Below are 24518 nucleotides of genomic sequence, written 5' to 3' on the forward strand. Positions count from 1 at the left end.
ACTGCAGGGACACCAAAGCCCACGCCCCTCGCACGTGTGAGTGGTGGGGCTCACTGCCCCATTTTCTCACCTCATCCCCCATCCACCTCTCATCACCCCCACACACCACCTCACCTCTCAATCCGCCTTCAGCCCCCCACATTCCCACGCTGCTGTCATTGCCTGCACAACCCCACCTTCCTCCTGTCCACCCATCATTGCCTCCATATCTCCCTCTCCCTTTCACTCCTATCTGTCATTGCCCCTCCATCCCCCACCTCTCCATTCATCCTCATCCACTAATACTTGTCCCTTTACCCTCCCTTACCCACACACACCCATCACCGCCCTGAAGTCCTTCCTTGGTCCCATCCATCCATCATCTCTCCCACATCCCCTCTTACGTCCCTATCCCCCTTCAGTCCTCCCTTACCCCAGTCATCCATCACCCCACATCTCTCCCTCCCCTCCTCATCCTCCTTTCCCCCTTAAACCACCACCCATATCTCCCTCCCCATTCCCTACTTCCCCACTCCAGCCTCCCTTATCCCCTCATTCATCACCCCTGCGCACCCCTCTCCCCTCCATCCCACTAGAGTCCCTTTGCCCCCTCATCCATCACCCCTGCATCTCTCCCTTCCCTCCCCATCCTCCTTCATCCTCCATTACCACTGTCATCCATCAACTTCTCTTGCCCCCGTCATCCACCGCTCCCCCATCTCCCTCTCCTCTCCCAATTCCCTCACCTCCACTTGTTCCCTTGATCCATCACCCCTAAGTCTCCCTCCCCTCCCCATCCCCCTCCAGACCCCTTACCCCCTCACAATCCCACTCCAGTTCCCCTTGTCCCCCTCATTCATCACCCCTCCATGCCCCCCTCCCCTCCAAATCCCCCCTTTCCATCCCTCTCCAGCTCCCTCGCCCCCCTCATCCAATCGCCCTGTATATCCCTCCTGCTCCCCTCATCCTTCACCCCTACACGCCCCCTCCCCTCTGACTCCCTCCCAGTCCCCCTCCAGCCCCCCTTCCCCCTCACCCATCACCCCCCACGACCTCCTCCCCTCCCAATCCCCCTCCGTCCCTCTCTGCCCTTTTATCCACCACCCCTACACACCCTCTCCCCTCCCCTCCCCTCCCCTCCCCTCCCCTCCCGATTCCCTCTTCACTCCCCTTGATCCATTCCCCCCTTCCAGTCCTCTTTGGCCCCTCATCCGCCACCCCCATCCCTCTTCGCCCTTTTATCCATCACCCCCACACGCCCCCTCCCCTCCGCCCCCCCCCGGCAGCCCCTCCTCTCCGGGGCGGGTCGCCGCCTCCCCTCTCCCGGTGCTCGCGGGACGCTCCGCGCTGCTGCCGGGTCGGGCCATGTTCGCGGGTCGCAGGAGGAGGAAACCGGTGCCTCGGGCGTGAGTGCGGGGCTCGGGGCTGGGGCTGGGGGTGCGGGGACTCCCGGTAACGCGGCTGTGCCCGCAGGCAGCGCCCGCCGCCCGCCGCCTCCGACCCGTCCCGCCGGCACCGGGAGCGCCTCAACCGCGAGCTGGAGCGGCTGGCGAGGCTCCTGCCCTTCCCCGAGGACGTGGTGGCAGGGCTGGACAAGCTCTCGGTCCTGCGCCTCAGCGCCGGCTACCTCCGTGCCAAGAGCTTCTTCAGTGGTAAGGGCACCTCCCGCAGGAGCATCCCTCCTGCATCCCTCCTGCACTCTGCATCCCTCCCGCACTCCTGATTCCCTCCTGCACTCTGCATCCCTCCCGCACTCCTGCATCCTTCCCTCACGAGCATCCTTCCTGCACTCCTGCATCCCTCCCGCAGGATCATCCCTCCTGCACTCTGCATCCCTTCTGCAGGAGCATCCCTCCCGCACTCCTTCATCCCTCTCACACTCCTGCAACCCTCCTGCACTCCTGCATCTCTCCTGCATCCCTGAAAACTGCTTTCCCCCCACTTTCTAACGCTGGGTTTTCTTGCATTGCCATCTCCAGCTGCAAGGGGAATTGGTGGTGGGAATGTGAGGGTGAGAGTGGGAATGTGAGGGTGAGAGTTTGTGGATGGGAGTCATGAGAGTTGAGAGGGAAGGCTGGGAATGGGGAGATGTAGGGTGATAGATGAGGGGGAGATGGAGGGATGTGGTTTAGTGGCAGATAGGAATGGTTGGACTCGATGATCTGAGAGGTCTTTGCGAACCCACTGATTGTATGATTCTATGATAGATGAGGGGGGCTGAAAGGGACTGGAGAGATGGAGAATGATTCTGTGATGCTACTCTATGATTTCCCTTAGAACTGCTTTTTTCCCTTCTTTCCAACACTGGATTTGCTTGCTTTGCAATCTCCAAAGCTAGAAGAAGGATTGGTGGGGGGGATGTGGGGTGAAGGCTTGTGGATAGGGGTCATGAGGGATGAGGGGAAGGCTGGGGATGGGGAGATGTAAGGACACGGTTTAGTGGCAGGTAGGAATGGATGGATGGATTCGGCGATCTAAGAGGTCTTTTCCAACCTGGTGATTCTATGATAGATGAGGGGGGCTGAATGGGGATGGGGAGGTGAGGAGTGATTCTGGGATTCTATTCTATGATTTCCCTTAGAACTGCTTTTTTTCCCCCCTCTCTTGTCAACACCAGGTTTTCTTGCTTTGCAGTCTCCAGCTGCAAGAGGGATTGGGGGGGGCATGGGGGAGTGATGGATGAGGGGGAAGGCTGGGGCTGGAGAGTAGTGGGAGGAGGGGGGGAGATGTGAGGATGAGGACTTGTGGATGGGGTCGTGAAGGATGGGGGAAGGCTGGAGAGGGGGAGATGTGGGTGCGGTAAATGAGGGAGGCTGAATTGGGATGGGGATGATGAGTGATTCTAGGATTCTATTCTACGATTCTATGCTTTCCTTTAGAACTGCTTTTTTTCCCCCCTTTCCACCACTGGGTTTTCTTGCTTTGCAGTCTCGTGCTGCAAGGTGTCAGGATGCATCGTGCCTGGGTGAAAGCAGAGCTTGGAATTAGAGAGATCTGGACAGATGAAGTTGATTTTGTTTGTAGAAGTAGAAAATTGAGGTTTAGGCTAGAGGGATTGAGTGTGATGTCTGGCTGAGGCTTTGGCAGGCACAGCTGCGAGAGAGCAGCATTGTGCAGCCTGTTTGGAAACTTTCAGAATCATAGAATCACCAGGTTGGAAAAGACCTTTGAGATCGTCAAGCCCAACCATATCCATCCACTATTAAATCATGTCCCTAAGCACTTCATCTTTTAAACGCCTCCAGGGATGGTGAATCCACCACCTCCCTGGACAGCCTGTGCTGGTGCCTGATAACCCTTTTAATGAGGAAAATAGAATCATTAAGGACGCAAGTGACTTTGTTTTCCCTGTGATAATAGACTGGTGGAATATGCAGTGTGCTGAGAATGAATAATAATTCCTGTGTTGCAGTTACAGTTTATTTGGGAAACTTTTATAATAGACCGTGTGAAAGACATGTCTGTGTTTCACTGGGCTGTATTTATAATTAATAGAAGCCCACGGGAGGGTATTTAGGCAGCCCTGGATTTCCTTGGTGAAACGGCATTGGCCTAGACATGCTGCATATGCCCTCAGAAACATCACAGTTTCTCTTTTCAGCTCCAAATCACGGAATGTGTTGAATGCCCTTTTTCTTTCTTCTCCATTCTCTTTTAGACACTGCTTGTAGGGTTGGCAAGTGGATGGAATGGAAAATGAATGGCCTCAGAGAGGAGTTGTTTGCCTGGCAGCGTCAGGTCAATTTGTTTGACAGTATGAGCAGTGTTTCCCGCAGTGTTTTTGCCGTAGTAAGAAGCGCTGCTGTGTCAGCCTTTACAACACCGAACCTCTTGCCCTAAACCCATCCTCTGTGGCAATGCTCTGGAGCAGAGGAGCACGAGCGTGGTGCTGATGTTTCCAAAGTGCGCTCGTTTTTGCAGGAGGTAGAGGTCTGTGGTGCAGTACAAGTTTCACTCTTCCCTAAAAACTGTGGTATTATCAAGTTCACTACTTAAAGAATTTTAAAAGCAGAGAGGTGGTGGCAATTCCTTAAAATGACAGGTTTGGAATGGCTGGTCTTATTACAGAGCATCGCACTGGGAACTGCTCTGGAGCTTGCTGTTCTTCCCAGAGGGATTGTGCGAGCTCCGCTGGTCCCCCTGCCCTGTGAGCATCCTGCTAGCTGTATGTCCTGAGGTTTGACCTCCCTGCATCCCCGACACCATGAGTTGCTTTGGTTTTGCACTGCAAGAAACTGGGAAATCTGGTTGAGAGATTCTCTCTCGTTTTTCCTTTTTTTTCCTGTCGTTCCATCTGGTTTGATTTTGTGGACGCAACTTCCCAACCACTGTGTTGGTGCGTCTGAAGCTATGGAGTGGTTCCTGTCTAGTTTAAGGAAGGTCACAGTAATTCAGCTGTGGGAGGGAAGAGGGAAAAGCCTCATCCTTTTAAATGCATTTAGTGATTGCAGACCTCCTTGAGTCTCTCTTGCAGTTTTTAAACAAACAAACGAGCAAAAGTCTTTGACAGGAGCTCTGGGCAAGGCCATCAAGGAAATCAAGTGGTTCTAAGTCACTTCCAGTGTGAGTGTTGAGCTCTGACAAGCTATGCTAAAGCTGAGATAAAGGTCACCTTTGGAAGACTGCTGTTTAAAACATTCAGCTTATTCCTTCCTTGCCTTTTTCTTTCTCTCTTTGTCTTGCCTTTTCCCTTTTTGGTCATCCTCATGTTTAGTGGTTTTTTTTCTCCCCCGTGGATTGTCAGCAAACAGAGTTTTGAGAGGCAGCTGGGGTCTGTCTGCCTGCCTGCTCACAGCTGGGCTGGATGAGCTTGTGTGCTCTGACGTTTGCTCAGCATCCTTGGATATATGAAAGGGGATACCAAGGAGGCTGTTTTAGTTGCTGAAGGCTGAAATGGGGTGTGAGATCAGATCAGAAAATGCCAGTGGTTTGGGGTCTTTTTGTATTTATTGACAGCAGCCAGCCCGTGCCAGAACTGTCAGAAGGCAGCTCAGAAATAGGGAGTGCAAATGCGTGTATTGACCAGGCAGGAAGGAGGAGCTGGCCTCTCCCTCGCTGGGGTGTGTTCCTGCTTGAGCGCTCCCTGAAAGACCAAGGAAAAGCAAGGGCAGAAACTAGAGTGTGCTGCCATGCCATCTTCGCAGCATGTCCTCCTGGAGCAGATCCTGAGTGGTGAGGGTGATCATTGACCTCAATTCACTCAGCAGGTTTATCATAGAATCATAGAATGGTTTGGGCTGGAAGGGACCTTACATCCCATCCAGTTCCACCCCCCCTGCCACAGGCAGGGACACCTCCCACTGGACCAGGGTGCTCAAAGCCCCGTCCAACCTGGCCTTGAACACCTCCAGGGATGGGGCAGCCACAACTTCCCTGGACAACCTGTGGCAGTGCCTCTCCACCCTCATAATGAAGAATTTCTTCGTAATGTCTGATCTAAATTTTCCCCCTTCCAATTTAAAGCCATTTAAATTTATGCCAAATCAAATTTAGTTTATGCCAGCTGCTGTTTCTCCAGCCCCTGTCTTATGTAATTCATTGTACGAGGTCCAACAGAAAAAAAAACCCCAAGACTAATCCTATAGTTTGGGAACCGAGAGTGGGGTGGGAGAGATGAAGAGGTGGTTATAGAACATGTTCTGACCCGTCACAGCGAGACAAGGCTCAGCTCAATCGCTTCACTCAGTACGAGTGGCTGCCTGTTCAAATAGCAGTGTTTCCATACGCTTCGTCAGAAGATGTTGGTGTGCAGAAGTGAATGAGTTAATATCAAGTTTCTTGAGAAGCTGAAGAAATCCGTGATGCAAAGTTTTCAATAACTGGCTGAAGCTTTCTGTGAAGAGATTGCAAAGATCCAGTTGATGCTCAAAGTAGCCTGTTTTTTGTTGGTAGAAGACGTGGAAAACAAAAATTATGGAGATCCTCAACAGCCTTTCAGAAAATGATGTGTGGAATTGCTTTGAACGTTGGCAGCATCGCATGCAGCTGTGTCACCTCAGGTGGGAACTGATTTGAAGGTGATCACAGTTGATTTTCTTAATTTGTTAAGTAAAAAGTTATAGGCACAGTCTTGCTTTTTTTTTGCGTCAGATCTCATATGTCTCCTTCTCCTGGTTATTTGGAAATTATTTATTATTAATTAATTTTGCTTCAGCATTTTGATTTATGTGTAGTTTGTGTATGGGGAAATTTGTACAGGCATAAGTGATTAAAACCAAAGTGGGTTCTACATCTTGGTCACTGATAAAATCTTTGGGAGCGTCTCTCATTCTGTTTTGAGCCCCCAACCATCTTCTGGTTATATGATCAGTTCTTCAAAATGCAGGGCAGGTTTAAACACATACCTGCATTTATATTCCCGTGGCTGATCTGCACAAGTCAGGGTGGATTGACTGAACCGTGTGGTGGGAGCAAACCTGCTGCTCAGCTGTCGGAGGTGGCGGAGATACCGCAGGCAAGAAGTGTCTGCATGTGCTGTTATCTGAACGGCAGAGTTTTGAGCATTGGTTTGGGGATATATCGCCAGAAGGCCTTTGATTTTTAAAAAGACATTCGTTTCCCTATTGCATGAGTGTTTCTATATGTTCTAAAGTGAAACTGTGCCTGCGCCTTCTCTCTTTGCTTGTGAGCATGATTTTAGACCTGTAGTTAGGTGATAGAAATAGGAGGATTTCAGGCCATTCCGTGTTTTGTTCTTTAATTTTTGGAAAGATTTAGAAATCATCAATCATTGCCTTTGTTAACCAGGGTTGTTTATCTAAATAAACATTTCCTCAGGGTAAGGTGCCAAGTGCTGGGTTGGGTGTCTGTACTGTGAAGCCTCTGATGCCAGATTTTCTTCTTCCACCAAAGGACAAGAGCATCCATATGAGTGTTTGTCTACTATTTCTGTTCCTTTTATTGTGGTCTGAAAAATCTTTCCAGTTTAACAAAGCAGGGAGCAACTTAGTGCCAGGAGTTTGCCATGAACATCCACCATCTCTGAGGAAGGAGGGTTCTTGGCTGTGGTCTCCTCCTGGGAGGAGGCACTGCTTTTTGCCTTGTATATCAATAATGGTATAAGGCTATTTAGGCAAATGTAGGGCTGCAAATTGTGCAGACAGACGTCCTGATCTGACAGGAGCTTCTCTTTGATTTTGACCATCTGAAGGACCCTTGGGCCCTCAGGACATAAAGCAGCACACCTTGGGATTGTAGAGTGCTGGTGCAAGGACAGCCAATTTTCCTGTGGCACAGTGCAGGGACAACGAGGAAGATGAAGAGCCAGCTGTGCCACCAGCAAGCACACCCCTGCGTGCCAGATTTGATCCGTAGTGTGGAGGAGGAGGCTTCTCTTGTAATGGAGCAGCAGTACTGTCCTCTGTGAGATGCTTGGGAGCCTTTCCTTTACTCTGGTGCCTGGCTTTGCAGCTCAAAGTGTGTACAATGCTTTCTGTTCACGGGAATGCTGCTTACCATGACAGAGGTGAACTTAGGCAGGGGAGCAGCGCCATGGGAGGACTTAAGGTGTTGAGAGAGGTGTCCTGCCAGGGAGGTGTGCTCCAGTGAGAAGCCATCCCAGTCCATCCTGCATTCCATCCTGCTGGGTAAAGCAGTGCTGACTCAAACCGAGCAACGTTAGCCTAGACCAGGAGGACCGAAAGGAACTGAAGTTGTCTTCCAATCAAGGGTCCTCTCCAAATGTCAGTGCAAGTTGACTTAAGAGCTTCTACCTTCTCCTTTCCTATCCATGTCTCTTTTCTTCTGCAGCAGTTCCCCCAGATGTCTTACTTCTTTATTCCCCCTGGTGAGCCAAATCATTTTGATTCTCATTCAGCATCTTAGCCTTCCTGCATGCTCTGCGGGAGGCCCTTTCAGCATGTGTGGCTTGGTATTGATGGGAGCATGCTGCAGGACTGCTGATGCTAGAGCTGAGGAGCCAGGCATAGTGGTCTGCATCTCCTCCAAGCCCAGGAGCTCCCTCCTCTCCCTCCTCTGATATCCTCAGAGAGGTGCAGTGAAGCCAAAGTGACCGACCATCCCTCGTCCTGCCATCCTCCTCTCATTCTCTCACGCTCATCCTGCTGATGGGTGGCTGTTGCCACCTTGCCAGGGGCTGCACAGCATGTCCAACCAGATGAGCGCCAGCGGCTTAGCCCAGTGGTGCCTGGCAGGCTGCTCCCCTCTAATCCCTCTCCTTGATGCTAGGGCCCAGCAAATGCTGCTGGCTTATGGGAGGGTCCACATTTCTCCTGCCTTCCTCACCCTCTGGAAGTGGGAACAAAAGAAGGGAAGGTGCTCCAGGGGAAGGTTTGTCACAGGGTCTTGCCTTGTCTTGTGATTTGTTAGCTAAAAGGAAGATGCCTCAAAGGCTGTCTTTGTGTGGCTGTCAGGTAACATCTGTGTTGCTTGGTCCACTTAAACCGAACCATGGAGAGAAGTCAATTGGCAGACCTCAAAGCAGGCGAGGGCTCAGTTCAGAGAAGTACCTCTCGCAGTTTGCCCCTGCAGCGTGCTGGGAAGGCCATTCAAGCTGCGCTTCTCGTCCTGCAGTGAGCCCAACTCTTCTGGCATGTGAGAGCTAGCCCCTCCTGAGTACTTGCTTGTCCCTAGGGCCAGCTCGGGGTCTCCAGGAGGTCCCATGCCTGTCACGGACCTGTGCCCCTGTGGCTCTGTTCCCAGGTGCCTGTGCACCAGGGCTTTGCCAGGACTCTGCAGTCACCTGAACTGATCTCAGCTGAGCTTCCACAGGCTGGTGCTGTTTCAGAGGGCTAGAACGCAGCACGGCTTTTCCAGCTGCTCCCCAGACTGAAGCTGTGGAGCAGAGAGCACAGGGCAGCATGCTACTGGGAACATAGATGTTTGCTCTCTCAGCTTAAATCAAAATGCTCTTAAGGTGGCCTTGTTTGCTGCGGCACCAACATCCAGTGATTGACTTTTGAGCCTTCATTTCATGTGAGGCTCCGAACCGAGTCTGGAGTTTATAAAGCATAGGAAGAGAATCATAGAATCGTTAGGGTTGGAAGGGTCCTTAAAGATCATCTAGTTCCAACCCCCCTGTCCTCGTATGGAAGGTGCTCTAGCCCTCCGATCATCTTTGTAGCCTCCTCTGGACCCGTTCCAACAGCTCCATATCTTTCTTACATTGAGGATTCCAGAACTGGACACAGTATTTTAGATGAGGTCTCGCAAGAGAGGAATAGAGGTGCAGAATCCCCTCCCTCGCCCTGCTGGCCACGCTGCTTTGATGCAGCCCAGGATACAGTTGGCCTTCTGGGCTGTGGGTGCACATTGCCGGCTCATGTCGAGCTTCTCATTGACCAGCACCCCTAAATCCTTCTCTGCAGGGCTGCTCTCAATCACAGCATCCCCCATTGTGTACTGAAAGAGGGGTAAGGAAAGCTCAGACCATGATGAAGAGGTGCTTGCTTGAACCCCACTGCTGAGCCTTGCTGTAAGCCTAACTCTGTAGGCTAACTCTGCTTTGAAACGGGGCTCCTCAGGGATGCAGATGCACCTCTGCCTGTGCAGTATCCTACTTGGAAAGATGGGCTTGCCAGCAGCCAAGGCACAGCCTCTGGGTAGTTCAGATGTGTCACTGGCTTGGAAGAGAGGAAGAAAATACCCTGGCATGTATTGTAGTGTTAGACATTTTGGCTCAGGATGGATTATCAGCTGTACATTGTGTTGTTGTGGATCAGAGGGTAGATGTAGCCTTCATTTTGGGCTGTATGTGGTTTCGAGATACTTGTGGTATGTTTTTTAACAGAAGGTTAGTGTTGTGTATCCAAAGCCCAAGCAGTTTGCCTTTCCCACGTATTGTAGAAAAATAACACTCCTGCTGGTGTTGAGAATCTGGTTTTTTTTCCTAGAGTCCTCTTAAAACCTTCAATGTCACCTGCAGGATCAACTGCAGCCTCAGGGCTGAGCCAAAGTCTTTAAACTCTGTTACAAATCCAGACAGGTACTGTTAGAGCTGTGACACCCAAGAAGTGTGTAAGCCACTTTCTGGCCACTGAGTCAGGCTGGAAAAGTGCTTTAAATTTTATAGTTATTATAGAACATAGAATAGCGTCCCCGAAACTTCTGCTTAGGTGTGAGGGCGTGAGATTGGGATGTGCGCTTATTGATCTGCAGTTGTTTGGTGATGACCAGTGTTGCTTGGTCTCTGCCATCTGAGCTGTTTGGCCACACGCTGCCAGTGGCTGCAGCAATAAAGCCTAAAGGACAGTTTAAGAAAATAAAGCCTAGTCCTGTGATCGCCCTGCTCTCTTAATTGCCTAGGTAATGAGCTGGCCTTGGAGGAGCAATTTAAACAAGGAAAGTCTTGTGACTCTCCCTAGGTAAGCTATTTTCCTGCTGTGTGCTTTTCTTGCCAAATATTTATCCCTGGGTCTCATTAGAATAGCTGGTAGGAAGCTGTCAGAGGTCCCTGGGGTTTCACTGAGCTCTCGGTGTCCGCTGCTCTGCTGCCTACAAGCAGCCAGGGTCTCTCAAGGCTCCTTTAAATGCAAGAATGGGAACAGAGCTGGCAGGAAACTAGGCTGAGTTTTGGAGCTGGGATGATGCACACCTAAAGCTCCTGGGGGATGAGTGGTGGGAGTGGGAAGGTTCAAACCGCTATTAATGCTGCAAGAAGAAGGGAAAGCCTGGCAGGTCCTTGTCCTCTTTGTCCTTGTTAAAACCTCTGCATGTGCTTCCCCCTTTGAGACCCAAGTGCCTTTGGTGATGCAACAGAAAGCCACACGTAGTCAAAGCCTCCTTGCTTTTCAAACTGCAATTAGATCTTTCGACAGGATGTCCATTATCCATCATCTGCACCATTCAGGCAAGGGATAAATAATGTATCTACTTAATGACATTTGTGTCAATGGGAGCAGCGGCAGGTATTATGAGGTGGTAAGTAAAACTGTAGTATCCATTATGAATAAGCAAAGGGAAGCTCAAGAAGTGTTTGCCAGCCCCTAGAAGATGGGCTCCATACAGCTCAGTGGCAAGAAACAAACTGATAGCTCACCAAGTGAGGGAGGAGATGGCTCTGATGCTGAGTTTCAGCAAATCTATACCCGCTTCTCTCACTGTTTCTGTGGTGCTCTTTCCTTCTAATGCATTTCAGTGCATTCCTGTATCAGAGGAACCACTGGCAACATCCACTGTCTTCCCAGTATGTGGAAGTTCGATATTTTTGCATTGGCTGGAAAGAGCTCAGTTCATGCTCAGAAACGAAAAACAAACCCATCCCAGAACAGTATGTACTTTGCTAAGTGCATGTACGAAAGACATTGATTAAACGACAAAGCAATGATCAGATTTGGTGTGCTGTGATGCCATCAGCGAAGCCAGAGAGGATGTTGCAGTGCTTCACCTGCCTTCACAACAGCGATTTACCTTTCCACCAGTTTCAGTGTGTCATTCAAGAAGGTATTTGGGCCAAATTTTGCTCCCTTAGTGTCATCCTGTTGTTCTCTGTGTTGTTCCTGCTGAGCCATGGCTGTGTCGCCTGCCAGGTTCCCATGAAATTAAAGCTCCTGTGCAGGTTTCCCTGGGACCTTGCAGAATTCGTGTGTCCTGATAGAGGGAGGGAGCTGGGCTCGTCCTTGGCTGTTTTGGGTGGACACATTTTCTCTCGCGGGTGAATGTGGCAGGTCTTGGAGGATCTTCCCAGCAGTGCCACCAGGCAATGCAAGTCCTTCTTGTTAGCAGGGGGAGACCCTGTCATGCCAAGGGGGGATGGTGGTGTCTGATAGGGGTGACCACTTGCCTGCTCCCATACTGCCAGTGGGTTGTGGCAGGCATCACCTGCCTCCTACCTGGGATCCGTGTGAGCTCGTCAGCAAGGCTTTTTTCGTATGGTGGAGGAACTCCTTTATTTATTTAGTTAAAAAGGAAAATATAGACTCATAGAACCACCAGGTTGGAAAAGACCTCTAGGATCATCGAGTGCAACCATTCCTATCTGCCACTAAATCATGTCCCTGAGCACCTCGTCTACCCGTCTTTTAAACACCTCCAGGGACAGCGATTCCACCCCCTCCCTGGGCAGCCTCTGCCAGCGCCCCTTTCTGTGAAAATTTTTTTCCTGATATCCAGTCTGAACCTCCCCTGGCACAAACCCACTTTTCTGTTTAAATGACTCTTCTAGATTAAACATATGGAGTAAAAGTGAAACAACCCCTGTTTATACAAAAGAAATCCAAAGAGGTTGTCTTCCTACATTTCCAGTATTTTGTTTCTTCTTTGCAGTGCAGTACAGGAAGACAATTTTGGTGGGTTATTTAATGTGAATGTGTGTGTAACAAGCAGCAAGAGCTGCAGGTCCCTTTGCCGATGGGTGTCTTGGGAGCTGGAGAGGCAGGTGGGAAAGGAAGATCCGGAAATATCTCACTTTAAGGTTTTTACTGTCACGCAGTTGGGAGGCCTGCTTTCCTGGGAATTGGCAGGAATGACAGAAAGAGAGAGGGAGATAGAAGGCAATTTCATTAATAAATAAATCAGCCGATCTCCTCTCGCCCTGGAGAGTGACTGATATGCACAGGGGCATTGAGCCCTGTGGCAGAATGCTTGCATGGAGCACCATTACCAAAACCACTCTTCTCTCTCCCTCTGCAAGACCTACTCAGACTAATAATTGCCTTGCAGATGTCCCTGCTGTCACTTGCAGCTGGGCTCAGTGTTTTCTTGCCTCCTTTAAATGATGACAGCAGTGGTGCGGAGACACAACCCCTTTCTGCTCTTGAAGAGCCATGAAGTGATTTGGTTTCCTTTTGCTGCTTCTCCTTTGTCAGTGCCTGCAGTGGGTTTGAGGCTGAGTCGTCGTTTTCCTTTTTCACAGTCAGCGGCTGATGCACAACCCTGTTCTCACTTAGAGGTTTTTCTGTGTGGAAGGAAGGGGGCTGGGAGATATCCTCTCAAAAATGTTAATACCGGCTTGTTGGGGCAGAGATTTCTCAGGTCTGCAAAGCCCTGGCAGGTTCAGGAGTTCACTGGCAAACCTGGTAGTCGGCAAGGTGTCCTTTCAGCATCACGTGAAACAACTTCCCAGGCTGAGCGCCCAGGGAAGCACTGTCCTGGAGATGGAGGGAGGAATCCCACCCCATCGGATCCCAGCCCTCCTGCTCCTCGGGGACAACGACAAAGGGCTGAGCAGCAGAGAGCTGGCAAGCAATGCAGGCACCTCTGCCTGAGGACCACCACCGGGCAGAAAGCATCCTCCTTTGAGGCAGATGTGGGCAGGGGTCTTGTTCCTTGGAGATGGGGCCAGGTAGGGAGAGAATTTATTCCTCTCCACTAAAAGGCTTTTTGAGGCAAAATAGCCTCTGGGTCCTGACAGAAAGTTTTCTTTTTTGTTTATTTGAAGAAATAGCAGGAAAAATGTGCAAGCCGTGCTGCTTTCAGGTGGCCAGCTTCTCTCTCCTCACCTTCCTCCTCCCACAGCTGCCAGCAGGAAAAGTGGTGCTGGTGGCCAGAGTGACAGAGCCTAGGAAAAGCCAGTTCTCTCCTTTAAATTTTTTTTTCCTGCAAACGCCTGTCCCCAGTTACACAGTGAGGATGAAGAGCTCACCTTGTCTTCCTCGCCAACCTGAAGGCAAGCGCTGTGTTGGGAAGGACACCTTTCCCCGGATGCTGAGCTTGCCCCGTTCCTGCCTTGCTCTTCCCTGGGGTAGCTGGGCGGGAGGGAAGGATGCTGTGGCAGGGAGGATGCCGTGGCGGCTCTCCGGCTCATGTCCGCTCCATCAGGCTGATGCACTGCGACATTTCTGCTGAATTGCTGACCCGAGGGTCTGCGCGGGGCTATTTATGGAGAGACAAAGCCAGGGGACACCAGGCGTGAGGCCAGCCTGAGATGTCTGCAGCCAAGAGCAGGTCGTCTTTGGGGTTCCTTGGGTGGCTCGGATGGAAAACACACTGTTCGGTGAAGGTCAAGGGAAACCCCCCATGGGGCTTATACAAGAGTAGACCCTTGGCCCCGCTGGTTCCATCCTGTGTGCAGGATCAGGCTTAGTGTCAGGCATCTGCATGGAGGACTGTGGGCTATCCTCTGATTTTTAATTTGTGTTTCCTCTGGCCCCACAGCTTAGGAGCAGCCCAGATGCTGACAGCAGAGTCTATTTTTTAGGCAGCAGTTGTGATGAAGTTTTCCTTTTGTGGGGAAACACCAAACCACTAAACTAGACCTGTGAGTAGAAAGCAGCACTCTTTAGCTGCTCTTCTATAACCAGGGTTTATTTTTGTCTCGCACCTCCAGCACAGCAGACTTGGAGCTAGCGGAGGACTGAAGACCTTTAATAATTAATAGCTCCTACATTTTGCTTCAAGGAATCAGAGAAGCAAGTTTCTGGAAGGGCACTGCCAGAAACCTGCTCCATCCACACCACAGGACCCTGCCTGGGTGAGGCGGACACCGTGCTCATGTGCTGCTCTGCCCCATGGCCGTGCCCAGGGCTTTGTTGGGCTCCGACCCAGGCAAGAGACCCTGGGTGGTCCCTGGGCAGCAGTGCTCGCAGGGGACAGGATGCAGGGTGGAGGAGCGGTCAGGACATGGCAGTGTGTGCCTGTCACCCCAGCACACTCGGGACCAACCCATGGTTGCACAAACACATGCTGTAAACTTAATCCTGGGCTGTCAGCCCCTTGGTGTTCAGATAGTTCCTGAAATAATCTGTGTGGCCTGAGCCTGAGGGGAATTTCCCAGACCTCCCAGAAGCAGTGGGGTTGCTGTCCTTTCAGGTTTTATTCATTTGATTAAAAGCAATGCTAGACCAGGACATGCTTTGCATTTGTGTGTGGAGCAGAGTTGATCTTTGGGATGGTCTTGTGTCTGGTGAAAGTGCATTTTGTCCCCAAAGCCTCTGTCCATGCCAGTGAGAGTCTGCAGACCACAGCATCCTTCCTGGCTTCCATCTGCCTGCAAGTCAGTGCTTGGCAAATGCCTGCTGAGGATGTGGAGGACTTTGGGATCGAAGGTGAGCCCTGGTAGCGAAGGAGAACAGCTCTGAAGAGAGCGGTGTGCCTTTGCTAGGCACTTGTCTCTCCTAGCAGAGAGATGCTGACGGAAGCATGGACTCTGCTTTGAAGAATGAACCATCCCCTCTGCTCATGCTGCCCTGAGAACACCGATCCTTCTGGATTTTTCTTTGGACCTCATGGTCCTGGAAGATTCAGAGATGCATCTGGAGCATCCACCTTTTTTTAGTGTCTGGGAAGCTACTCACTCGGATGTTCCTGCACGCAGGTGCCGAGGTTCTTCAGGATCTGGTCTGCGCAGATGGAGGAGCTGAGTTTCAGCAGCTGCTTTGGCAAAGCACAAGGCAACAAGTATTACAGAGCCTGGTTTTGTTAATATGCTGGTTGGTTGGTGTCTTCTGACTTGCTGCTCTCACTCAACTTACAGCTTTGCTTCTGCTGACAACTTTAATGGGGTGATAAATTACTTCCAGGGTCCATTTGATGTTCCTGTTGCATCTGAGCAAGGCAGTTCCTTGGCACGTGTAGTGTAGGAGCTGGGAAGGCAAATTCGAAAGAGCTTTTGCTCTCTCCGAGCAGGAGCAAGGGAGTGTACCAGGCAGGCTGCAATGGTTGCTGCTGCTGGAGCCTCACACCTTTCCTCCCAGGTAATGGTGGGAGCAGCTGGTTTACAGACTGACAAACGCATTCCTCTGTCCTCATGGTGCTTGCAAGAAGCTTCCTGGCTTTAATGCATTATCCTCTGTCTCCTGGACAGGACTGCCACGCACAGGGTTTTTGTCATCTTACTCTTTAAATATTATCCACCCTAAAATATCACAAGGATTTCTTCTCTTGGGGAGTTTAGTACAAAACTTACAGATGCAGCTTTTAGTTAACCTGAGGGACAGATTTCCTTATCTGTATTTATCATGCATCGATCACTATTAGGTTGCCTGTGATCTCTGGCGTCTATGTTTATATCCATGTATGCTTTTTTTCCATGCTGTTTTTCTCCCACTGTGAGCTGTGGCTTGCCTTAATTTGATTGAATAAACCCACTGTGTTGCGGAACTCTAATGAGACATCGCTGACCAGATCATCAGGATTGTACCCTTCAAGATGGCATGTTCCCTGTTCTGGAAGGGAGTGGAGTTTGTGCAATGCCTTTCGTGTAGGGCAGGCTTTAGCTGCTGTTGGTGGGCTGTCCTTCGCAAAGTCAGGGCATGCACAGAATCGTAGAATGGTTTGGGTTGAAAGAGACCTTCAGGATCGTCCGGTTCCAACCCCCCTGCCGTGGGCAGGGACACCTCCCACTGGACCAGGTTGCTGAAAGCCCCATCCAGCCTGGTTTTGAACACGTCCAGGGATGCGGCAGCCACGACTGCTCTGGGCAACCTGGGCCAGGGCCTCACCACCCTCATAGGAAAAAAATTCTTCCCATTATCTCATCTCAATCTCCCCTCTTTCAGCTTAAAACCGTTCCCCTCATCCTATCCCTGCACTGTGCAATAGAGAGCCCCTCCCCTGATTTCCTGCAGCTCCTTTCGGTACTGCAAGGCTTCTCTAAGGTCTCCCCAGAGCCTTCTCGTCTTCAGGCTGAACAACTCCAACTCTCTCAGCCTGCCCTTGGATGGGAGGTGCTCCAGCCCTCAGATCATCTTTGTGGCCTCCTCTGGACTCTAATAGATCTGTGTCCTTCCTGTTCTGAGGGCTCTACACGGGGTCTCATGAGAGCAAAGCAGAGGGGCAGAATCTCCTCCCTTGCTCTGCTGGTCACATTCCTTTGGATGGAGCCCAGGACATGGTTGGCTTTCTGGGCCGCAAGCACATGTTGCCAGCTCATGCTGAGCTTCTCATCTACCAGCACTCTCAAGTCCTTCTCTTCAAGGCTGCTCTTAATCCTTTCTCCACCCAGCCTGTATTTGTGCTTTGCATTGCCCCGACTCAGGTGCAGGACCTTGTACTTGGCCTTGTTGAACTTGACAAGGTTCTCGCAGGCCTGCCTTTCAAACCTATCAAAGTCCCGCTGGATGGCATCCTTTCCCCCAGCCTGTCAGCTGCGCCACGCAGTTTGGTGTTGTCAGCAAACTTGCTGAGGGCGCACTCAATCCCACTGTCACATCTGAGCTGATCCTTTCTGTTTCAGAGTGGCAGAGAAATGCTGGGTGCATGGAGTCCCCCAGCCACCGCAGAGCTGTGGCTGTGCCCCAAGAGCCAGCGGGGGATGCGTGGTGTGGTACCCGAGGGCTGACTCTTGCTCTTTGCAAGGAGTGGTGTGAGGTGCTGGCCCTGTGTCCGGATGAGGACTGAGGACTTCTGTGGTTGCTATTGCTAAATGATAAGAGAGGTTTTCAGCTAGTGAGCTCCTAAAACATGTCCTTTTGCGCTACTGCTGTTGGTTAACTGCTGGTAAACTCGGGGCCTTGTAGTTATTCTGCTGATGCCCACCTGCTTTATGATCCCTGGCTGTAACTTCTCTTTACCTGTAGCTTGTTAAAGGTATGGCATGGGGGGGACAGTAAAAAAAATGTGAATTTGAGGGTATTGGATGGGTGGAAAATGTCCTCTTAAAATCGCCTCCTATGAGGCGTGAAGCAAAGGACTGATGGTACATCACCACTTGCCCTGGCAGTGCATTGTTCAGCTTTGCAACCAGGGTCACATTTCAAACATTCGTGGTGGTGGCTTGTGTTTGTTACTGCAGCAACTGAAGTTACTGAAATCCCTTCTCTTTGCCTCACGCAGTTGCTCTAAAGAATCATGGTGCAGAAGAAGCGGAGAGGGATGGAGACTGCAGCAACAGACCAGCCCCAGGCTCAGCAACACTACCAGAGGGTGAGCTGCTCCTACAGGTTAGTGCTTCTTGCTCTCCACCTGTCTCTAGCAGATGCCTTCAAGGGCATTTTCCTCTTGTCCCCTTTCCAGCTACTTTGAATTTTACCCAAAGAACAGGCTGTTCTGTTATTGGTTGCAGGATGTTTTGGTGAAACAGTGATTTCACATTGTGTAACTCATAGTTCTTCTGACTGAGCAGAGGTTTAAGACCTCATCGGGTCCTTGGGGCAGAAACTGTGTTGCTGCTTCTCTCCTTTTCGTGTCCTTCGTGGAACAAATTGCCACTTGTATGTCATTTAGGCATCAGAACCCCATCCATCTTGGTGGAAGCAGTGGTAAACTACTGACCATGGAGACTCAGATCTTTGGCTTCTCTGCTCTCAGGCTTAAATGGGTATGACATGGGAGCCAAGCAGAACAAGATGTTTTGAGTGTGGTTTTCAACATGGGCACACAGGTCCAAGCTTGGGGATGTTGCCCAAACACTGGTGAAAACAGGGAAGAAAATGTCATGGAAGTCTTCCCTGGTTTACAGGTGGTGATGCACGACACCAAGTGTATAGAAAGGTGCTGATGGGCCATATTCACAGGACACATGGATGTATCCCAGGGTCTCTGTGAGAGGTGTACAGCTGGCTCCTCTGGTGATGCTAGAGGCAGCACTGATGATGCTGTAGCATGGCTGGGCTAAGCTTGCTGCCACCATGGTTTATTTAGAGGCTACAAACCTTACACAGTGAATAGGAGGAGGTCAGGCTCTGGCAGAGCAAAGTCTTGCAGGGACATGGGTCTGCCTTTCCCTCTCTGCCTAGCACCCGAGCACAGGCCGCAGCACTGTCGCCTGCCTTGCTGTCACCCGGAGCAGGGTGAGTGTGCTGGTCAGCCCCAGCTCCTGTCCAAAAGCTTGCTCAGCTCTTAGGAGTAAATGTTACTGCTGTCCTGCCCAAGAGCTGGGGAGGCAGGATCTCAGTGTCTCGCGAGAGAAGGGCTAAAGCCTAGTTGTTTAATAACCAAAACCCTGAGATTTTTCCACTGTGGATAAAACAAAGACATGGTCTGAACGGCTTGCCAGGGATTGACATCTTGCTCATCAACTTGATGCCATCCTTGTAGGGGTACTAAGCTGCGTGCTAAGAGCTCTGGATTTATGTTTGGTTCCTTCAGGGGCCCATCTGTGTGATGTGGCACACAGCAGAGGCTCAGGACCTGCCTCTGTGCCATGAGGAAATGCTCTTACAAGTTTAGAAAACTGCTTCCACCCAGCCTGTCACCTTCAACATCCAAACTTCCCTTGTCTCATCTCTTGGTCCATCCTGATTTTTCCCTTCCCCTCCTCTAAGTTTCCAGCCTAACGTTTTCATCTGTCCTTTTCCACCTCGGCTCTCTCCAGCAACAATGCCAGCAGGCAAAGGTAGCTTAAACTGGGATTGAGTATGAAAAGCCCTTGAAAGGGGTCAAGACCTTAGCAAGGCTGGACAGCCTCTGCCCCAGTGCACAGCAGTTTAGGAACACATCGCTGGCCACAGGATATCAAATGGTTGATGCAGCTGAGGAAGGACAGAGTACGGCATGGTGTTACTTGCTGCTGCTGCTGTTGCAGAGCAAGGCCTCAGAAGCTGCTCAAAGGGTTAAAGTGTGTTAGGCAGCACTAATTAACCTCTGCAGCAGATTCCCACACAATGAGATCAACCCCAGTAAATAGAGAGAGCGTTTGTGTCTGGAATAAAGAGAAGGAGGGGGGAGAAATACTGACCTGGACAATGAAACAGGAGTTGGCAGCAACAATAGTTGGACTTGGCTGAGACTACAAGTTAGACCCTAATTAATCCTGATGTTTATACATGATGAAGTGGGGGAAGCAGGCCAGGACTGGCTACTTTGGCTTCCTTGTCTGGAGCCAGGTTAGTGGTACAGGGTAGTTTTAGCTCTGGACAGCCATAGGGCTTCCGGGATCCACACTGCATGAGGACAGCTGCCTTCTGCAGGGCTCCTGCTTTTAGCTGGCAGGAGCGTCCCTGCCCTTAGGGAGCAGTAGTTTGTTGATGCTGTCATGGCTGTGAAAGCTGGTCAGCTTCTGGAGAGATAAACTGGTGATTTTCTTGGGTTGTCATGGTCTGTGCTCTTAGGCAGCACCATGGGCTTGAAGGTGTTTACTGGAAGTCTATTGGGATCATTTCAGTGCTGGGGAAACTGAGTCACAGGGCAGTGTCTACCACTCAGGGTCAAGGGAAGGCTCCTGTGCACCTACTCCCAGCCCTGGCAAAGTGAGGACGTAGTCTTCAAAGCACTGAGCTCTGTGCCACAGGGGCTTGCTCCCCATGGTTGGTTAAGAGCTGTGCAGTGCCTGCATGCCTGCAGCGCTCGAAGGTGCTCCCCTGGATCCTGCCTGTATTAACAGTACTCTTCTGCAGATCAGCTCCTGCCTGGTGCCAGGGAGCAGGGATGAAAAGCTAGGGCTCCCAGGACATCAGGTGCACTCCCGAACTGGTACGAAATCTCCTCTGCACCTTCTAATCTTCAGGGATCTTCAGGCGCAAAGGGACTGTCAGCCAGCACCCTGCTCCCTTCTCCTTTGTCCTATCCTGCCAGCCCTGGGGATGCTGACTCAGAGGAAACACACAGATTGCCTCCTAAATTTGTTAAACTAGTAGCAGAAAAGGGTGATGTGAGCAAGGCATGTACCTGCTGATATCCTCTCTTCCTTAGGCACTCAATGGCTTCGTGCTGGTAGTGACATCAGAAGGATTGATATTCTACTCCTCACATACAATTCAGGACTATCTGGGATTTCATCAGGTTGGTTGGACACCTCTGACTCGCTGTGGTGGGTTTTGCAGAGTGGATTTTTCCTTGGGGGTGGAAAACAGCTTTAAGGTCCCTTTAAGGTGGGCAGAAGTTCTTCAGGGATCGCAGGGCCTTGGGGGGCTGCATGGGGCTTTTCCTTGGTCTTGTGAATTTGGAGTCTGTGTTGCCAGGCATGGTCATGGGAGGTGTCGAAGCAACTTCGCTAGCCCACAGATGCTTTCTACCAACCATTCTGACAGGCTATGAGGTTCATGGTCCTGTTGTTTAATGCCATGGTGAAATGTTGGGAGTTCCCTGTTCAGAGTGCCTTCAGGCAACCACTCCTGTGCGTGACCCCTGGAAAATCCTGCAAGGCTCCAGCTTTGTGGTTATCTGAGGACCCAGGTAACCTGGAAGGCACTAGGTCACACCCATAGGGAAGCGGAACTTAACCTACAGTCCTTTACTTACTGTGGTTTGGTGTTGCTCCCACATAGCTAACTTTTGCCAGCCCCTGGGGCGGTTGAGGTCTGTCCACCTAAGCAGAGGGAGCAAGTCCCAGAGCAGGTGCCTTGTTCTCTCAGTAACAACATAGGGCTGGAGTGGCTTCGCTGCTGTTTGTTCCCAAACCCATGCTTTCATCTCATCCTGTAAGTCAGCACTAGGATTTTGAAGGACATCATGTTACAGGGACAAGCTTGTCAGAGGGGAGCTGTATTGCTGATGGCTCTTTAGGATGGGGTGGGGGAACATCGGGCCTAATATGGGAAGAGGTCCTTTAGAGCCAGATGTGCTGTTTGTTCCCAACAGCATCAGCTCTAGTGGAGGGTGTCATCCCTCATTCACCTGGAGACCTAGCTGAGTGCCAGGGGAATTGGGTGAGATATAGGCAACTGGGACTGTGACAGGCTGTTTCCAGGTGGGATGTGAAAACTGGTGCCTGGGAACAGGCCACAGAGCTCACGTGTTGCTTTTTCCCTCTAGACGGATGTCATGCACCAGAGCGTCTTTGAGCTGATCCACACCGAGGACCAGCAGGAATTCAGACGCAACCTCCACTGGGCCCTCAACCCACCCCATGCCCCTGAGGGTGACCCTTCTCCAGAAGGTAAACACATGCTGGGACCCACGCATCCCAGTTGGCCTGAGGCGTGTAGCTCCCCGCATACACCAAGGAGCCAGCTTCCTGCCATTGTATGTGTGGGGCTTATGTCCTTGTGACTCAAGCCATGGGTTCATCCAGAACACTGTGTCTTTTCATGGGTTTCTGTTTCTGTGCTTAGCAAAGTGCTGCAGTCCCCAATGCTGGGGACCTCCAACTCTTGCTGGGAGCCCTTTCTCAGTCCCTCTCTCCCACAGAGGGGAAGAGTCTTGGCTCTTCTGCTGTCCCTTACAAGCTGGATCAGCTGCCCCCAGAAAACTCCTCCTTTCTGGAACGGAGCTTCGTGTGCCGCTTTCGCTGCCTCCTGGATAATTCCTCTGGCTTCCTGGTGAGTACAGACCTATGCTGTGACCTCCACAGCAGTAGAGGTGCAGGCTCACCTGGAAGGCTCTATTCTGCTGCTGGAGCATAAAAGTTGGCCTTGAAAGACCCAGCACTTTCTGCCATGTGCAGCACTTGCCTGTCTCAACAAGGAGATATTTCTGCTGTATAACATGTATCATCTCATCTCATATCTATACCTATAACCTCTCTGTGTGGATTTTGTTGCTCTCCTCTCAGAGATGCTCAGTCTTGAACAGAAGTGCTTTTTCTCCACACATTTTGCCAGGTTTTTGTGTTAAAGGCATGTCTTAAGACCAAGTAGGTGGTATTCATGCCCTGTCCTCTCTGCTGCAAGTTAGTGGTGTTCTTAGCTTCATAATCACAAGTGTAATGATAGGTTTTCCCTGTCATCTTCTTTCAGTCTGGAAACTCAATATAAAGAAAAAGTCTTGGGTTTCTTTTGTTTAGCAGCAGCACTATGTTCCCTGCTGGGACTGTGATACACAGTTAATGCACAGGCTGCTTTGCATTTTGCACGATGCCCTGATGTGACTGCAGCGTACTCTCGGTCCTGCAGCCGCTGTGAGGCCGAGCACCAGGTTGGCAGTGGTTGTGGCTGTTGGGGGAGAAAGCAGTGGGCTGCTGCTGCAGGGAGCTCAGCATGCCATCCCTTTGATCCTCTGTCTTCTTTTAGTGGGGAGCTCTGAAGTCACAAGGGACAGATTGCAAGAGATTATTTGCATCAACTCTGGAGTGGGATGACTTGCTTTCTGTGCAGCTCTTCTTCCTCTCTTCTCTCATCATCCAATTTTCTGTGTGACACTGGACTTTTCTTCTTTTCCCAGGCTTTAAACCTTCAAGGCAGGCTGAAATTCCTTCATGGGCAGAACAAAAGATCTGAAGATGGGTCTGCCCTGCCACCCCAGCTTGCCCTCTTTGCTATCTCCACCCCCTTGCAGCCCCTATCTATTCTGCAGATCCGAACCAAGAATATGATCTTCAGGACAAAGCACAAGCTGGACTTCACCCCCTTGTCATGTGATGCCAAGTAAGCAGTAGAGCTGATTTCCCTGCCCATGGCCGTGGGCAGCCTGATGCAGTGGGAGGTGTCTCTGCTCATGGCGGGGGGGGGGGTGGAACAGGATGGCCTTTAAGGCCTCTTCCAACCCAATGCATTCTATGATTTGAGGGGCGATGCTGTGGGCATCCAGCATGCCATGCCATACCCTGCCTAGGTGATGTCCCACCTCAGCTCTGCCACCTAGGTCAGTGTGTTCTTGGTCTCCCATAGGGGGAAGATCGTTTTGGGCTACACTGAGGCGGAGCTGCGGATGTGTGGCACTGGGTACCAGTTCGTCCACGCTGCTGACATGCTGTACTGTGCTGAGAACCACATCAGGAGTAAGAGTCTCTTCCGTGGTCCCTTGTGTCCACCTCTGAGGCAGCTGAGTTGGCTGGGCTGTGGGCAGTTCCATTGGCTGCTGTGTTGAGCCTGGCAGCTCTTTCCTCATAGGATGCATTGCTTTATGCCTTGCTCTGATTCTCTTGTCATTGCAGGAAGCTTGGGGTGGAGTGTGGTGAGGGGTATTTAGCTGGGATGGTGTCCCTTGCATTTGCCGACAGCGCTGCTGCTGTGACCCCACCTGCTTTTCCCTGCTGGAAGCAGCAGTGTCGCTGGAGGCAGCCCTGCCTCTGGCGATGTGCTTACAGCCCTCAGCACATGTTCTTCCTCCTGTGATGAAGTGATGAAGACGGGTGAGAGTGGCCTGACGGTCTTCCGCCTGCTGACGAAGGACAATCGCTGGAAGTGGGTGCAGGCCAACGCTCGGCTCGTGTACAAGAACGGCAAGCCTGAGTACATCATTGTCACACAGAGACCCCTCGTGTGAGTGCTGACTGGGTCAGCCCAGGCTGGGATGGGGACAGGCTGGCTTTTTCCATCGGTATGGGCTCTGAGATGCCCTGAGCAGGGCAGGATGTTTGATTTGTCATTGCTTCTTGTGCCTTCTAAAGGAGCAGCCATGAGGTACTGTGCTCTGATGCTGTGCAGCCATATTCCTTTCTGCCAAGCCACTCCATAAGTAGGGGAGAGCGCTGAGCAGTGCCCTGCGTCCCTGGTGTCCTGGGCACTGGTCCAGACAGCCTGGGGAGACTGGTGGTTGCTCTTCAGCAGCTGTAGGGATAGGTGGATTCGGGAACAGCAAGAACTCCAAACATGGCTGCTATGTGGCAGCAGCCTGACATTCCTGCCCCAAGGGGTGGCTGCAGCTTACATGAATGGGGCAAAGCTTTGACTTCTGTTTGGCAGAGCTCTGTTGCCCTTTGCATTTCAGATGTCCTCTTGGTTATGCTGCAGATGTGTGTTTTTACTGTGTGTGTATATATATATATGTATGAGTGTGTAGATTTGGACATAAATGCATATGTAACTGTGTGTGGTTCTGCATATCAGTACATACATAGTGGTCAGAGCAAAGGAGCTTTGGCTGGCAAGAACTGCAATTACAAA

General features: G+C 51.1%; 1 protein-coding gene across 5 annotated transcripts in view; it reads left to right on the forward strand.

Moving 5' to 3' along the window:
• Positions 1-1274: 1274 nt before the first annotated feature.
• The window catches only part of LOC104062463 (aryl hydrocarbon receptor-like), a 34456-nt gene continuing 11212 nt past the window's right edge, over positions 1275-24518 (forward strand). For 4 of the 5 annotated variants that reach the window (XR_008450293.1, XM_054069243.1, XM_054069245.1 and 1 more), the window contains exons 1-9: positions 1275-1385; positions 1453-1631; positions 17650-17756; positions 20446-20535; positions 21508-21631; positions 21883-22013; positions 22855-23057; positions 23301-23410; positions 23753-23894. Coding sequence is in view for 4 of the 5 variants with exons in the window: in XM_054069243.1 (XP_053925218.1) it covers positions 1345-1385; positions 1453-1631; positions 17650-17756; positions 20446-20535; positions 21508-21631; positions 21883-22013; positions 22855-23057; positions 23301-23410; positions 23753-23894 (1127 nt within the window). In the remaining variant the exon portion in view is untranslated. Of the gene's footprint in view, positions 1386-1452; positions 1632-5914; positions 5979-17649; positions 17757-20445; positions 20536-21507; positions 21632-21882; positions 22014-22854; positions 23058-23300; positions 23411-23752; positions 23895-24518 lie in introns of those variants that run through there. The other variant, XM_054069244.1, reaches the window with a different exon arrangement.

The sequence above is a fragment of the Cuculus canorus genome, chromosome 6, assembly GCF_017976375.1.
Source record: "Cuculus canorus isolate bCucCan1 chromosome 6, bCucCan1.pri, whole genome shotgun sequence".
In the NCBI taxonomy this organism is placed as follows: Eukaryota; Metazoa; Chordata; class Aves; order Cuculiformes; family Cuculidae; genus Cuculus; species Cuculus canorus.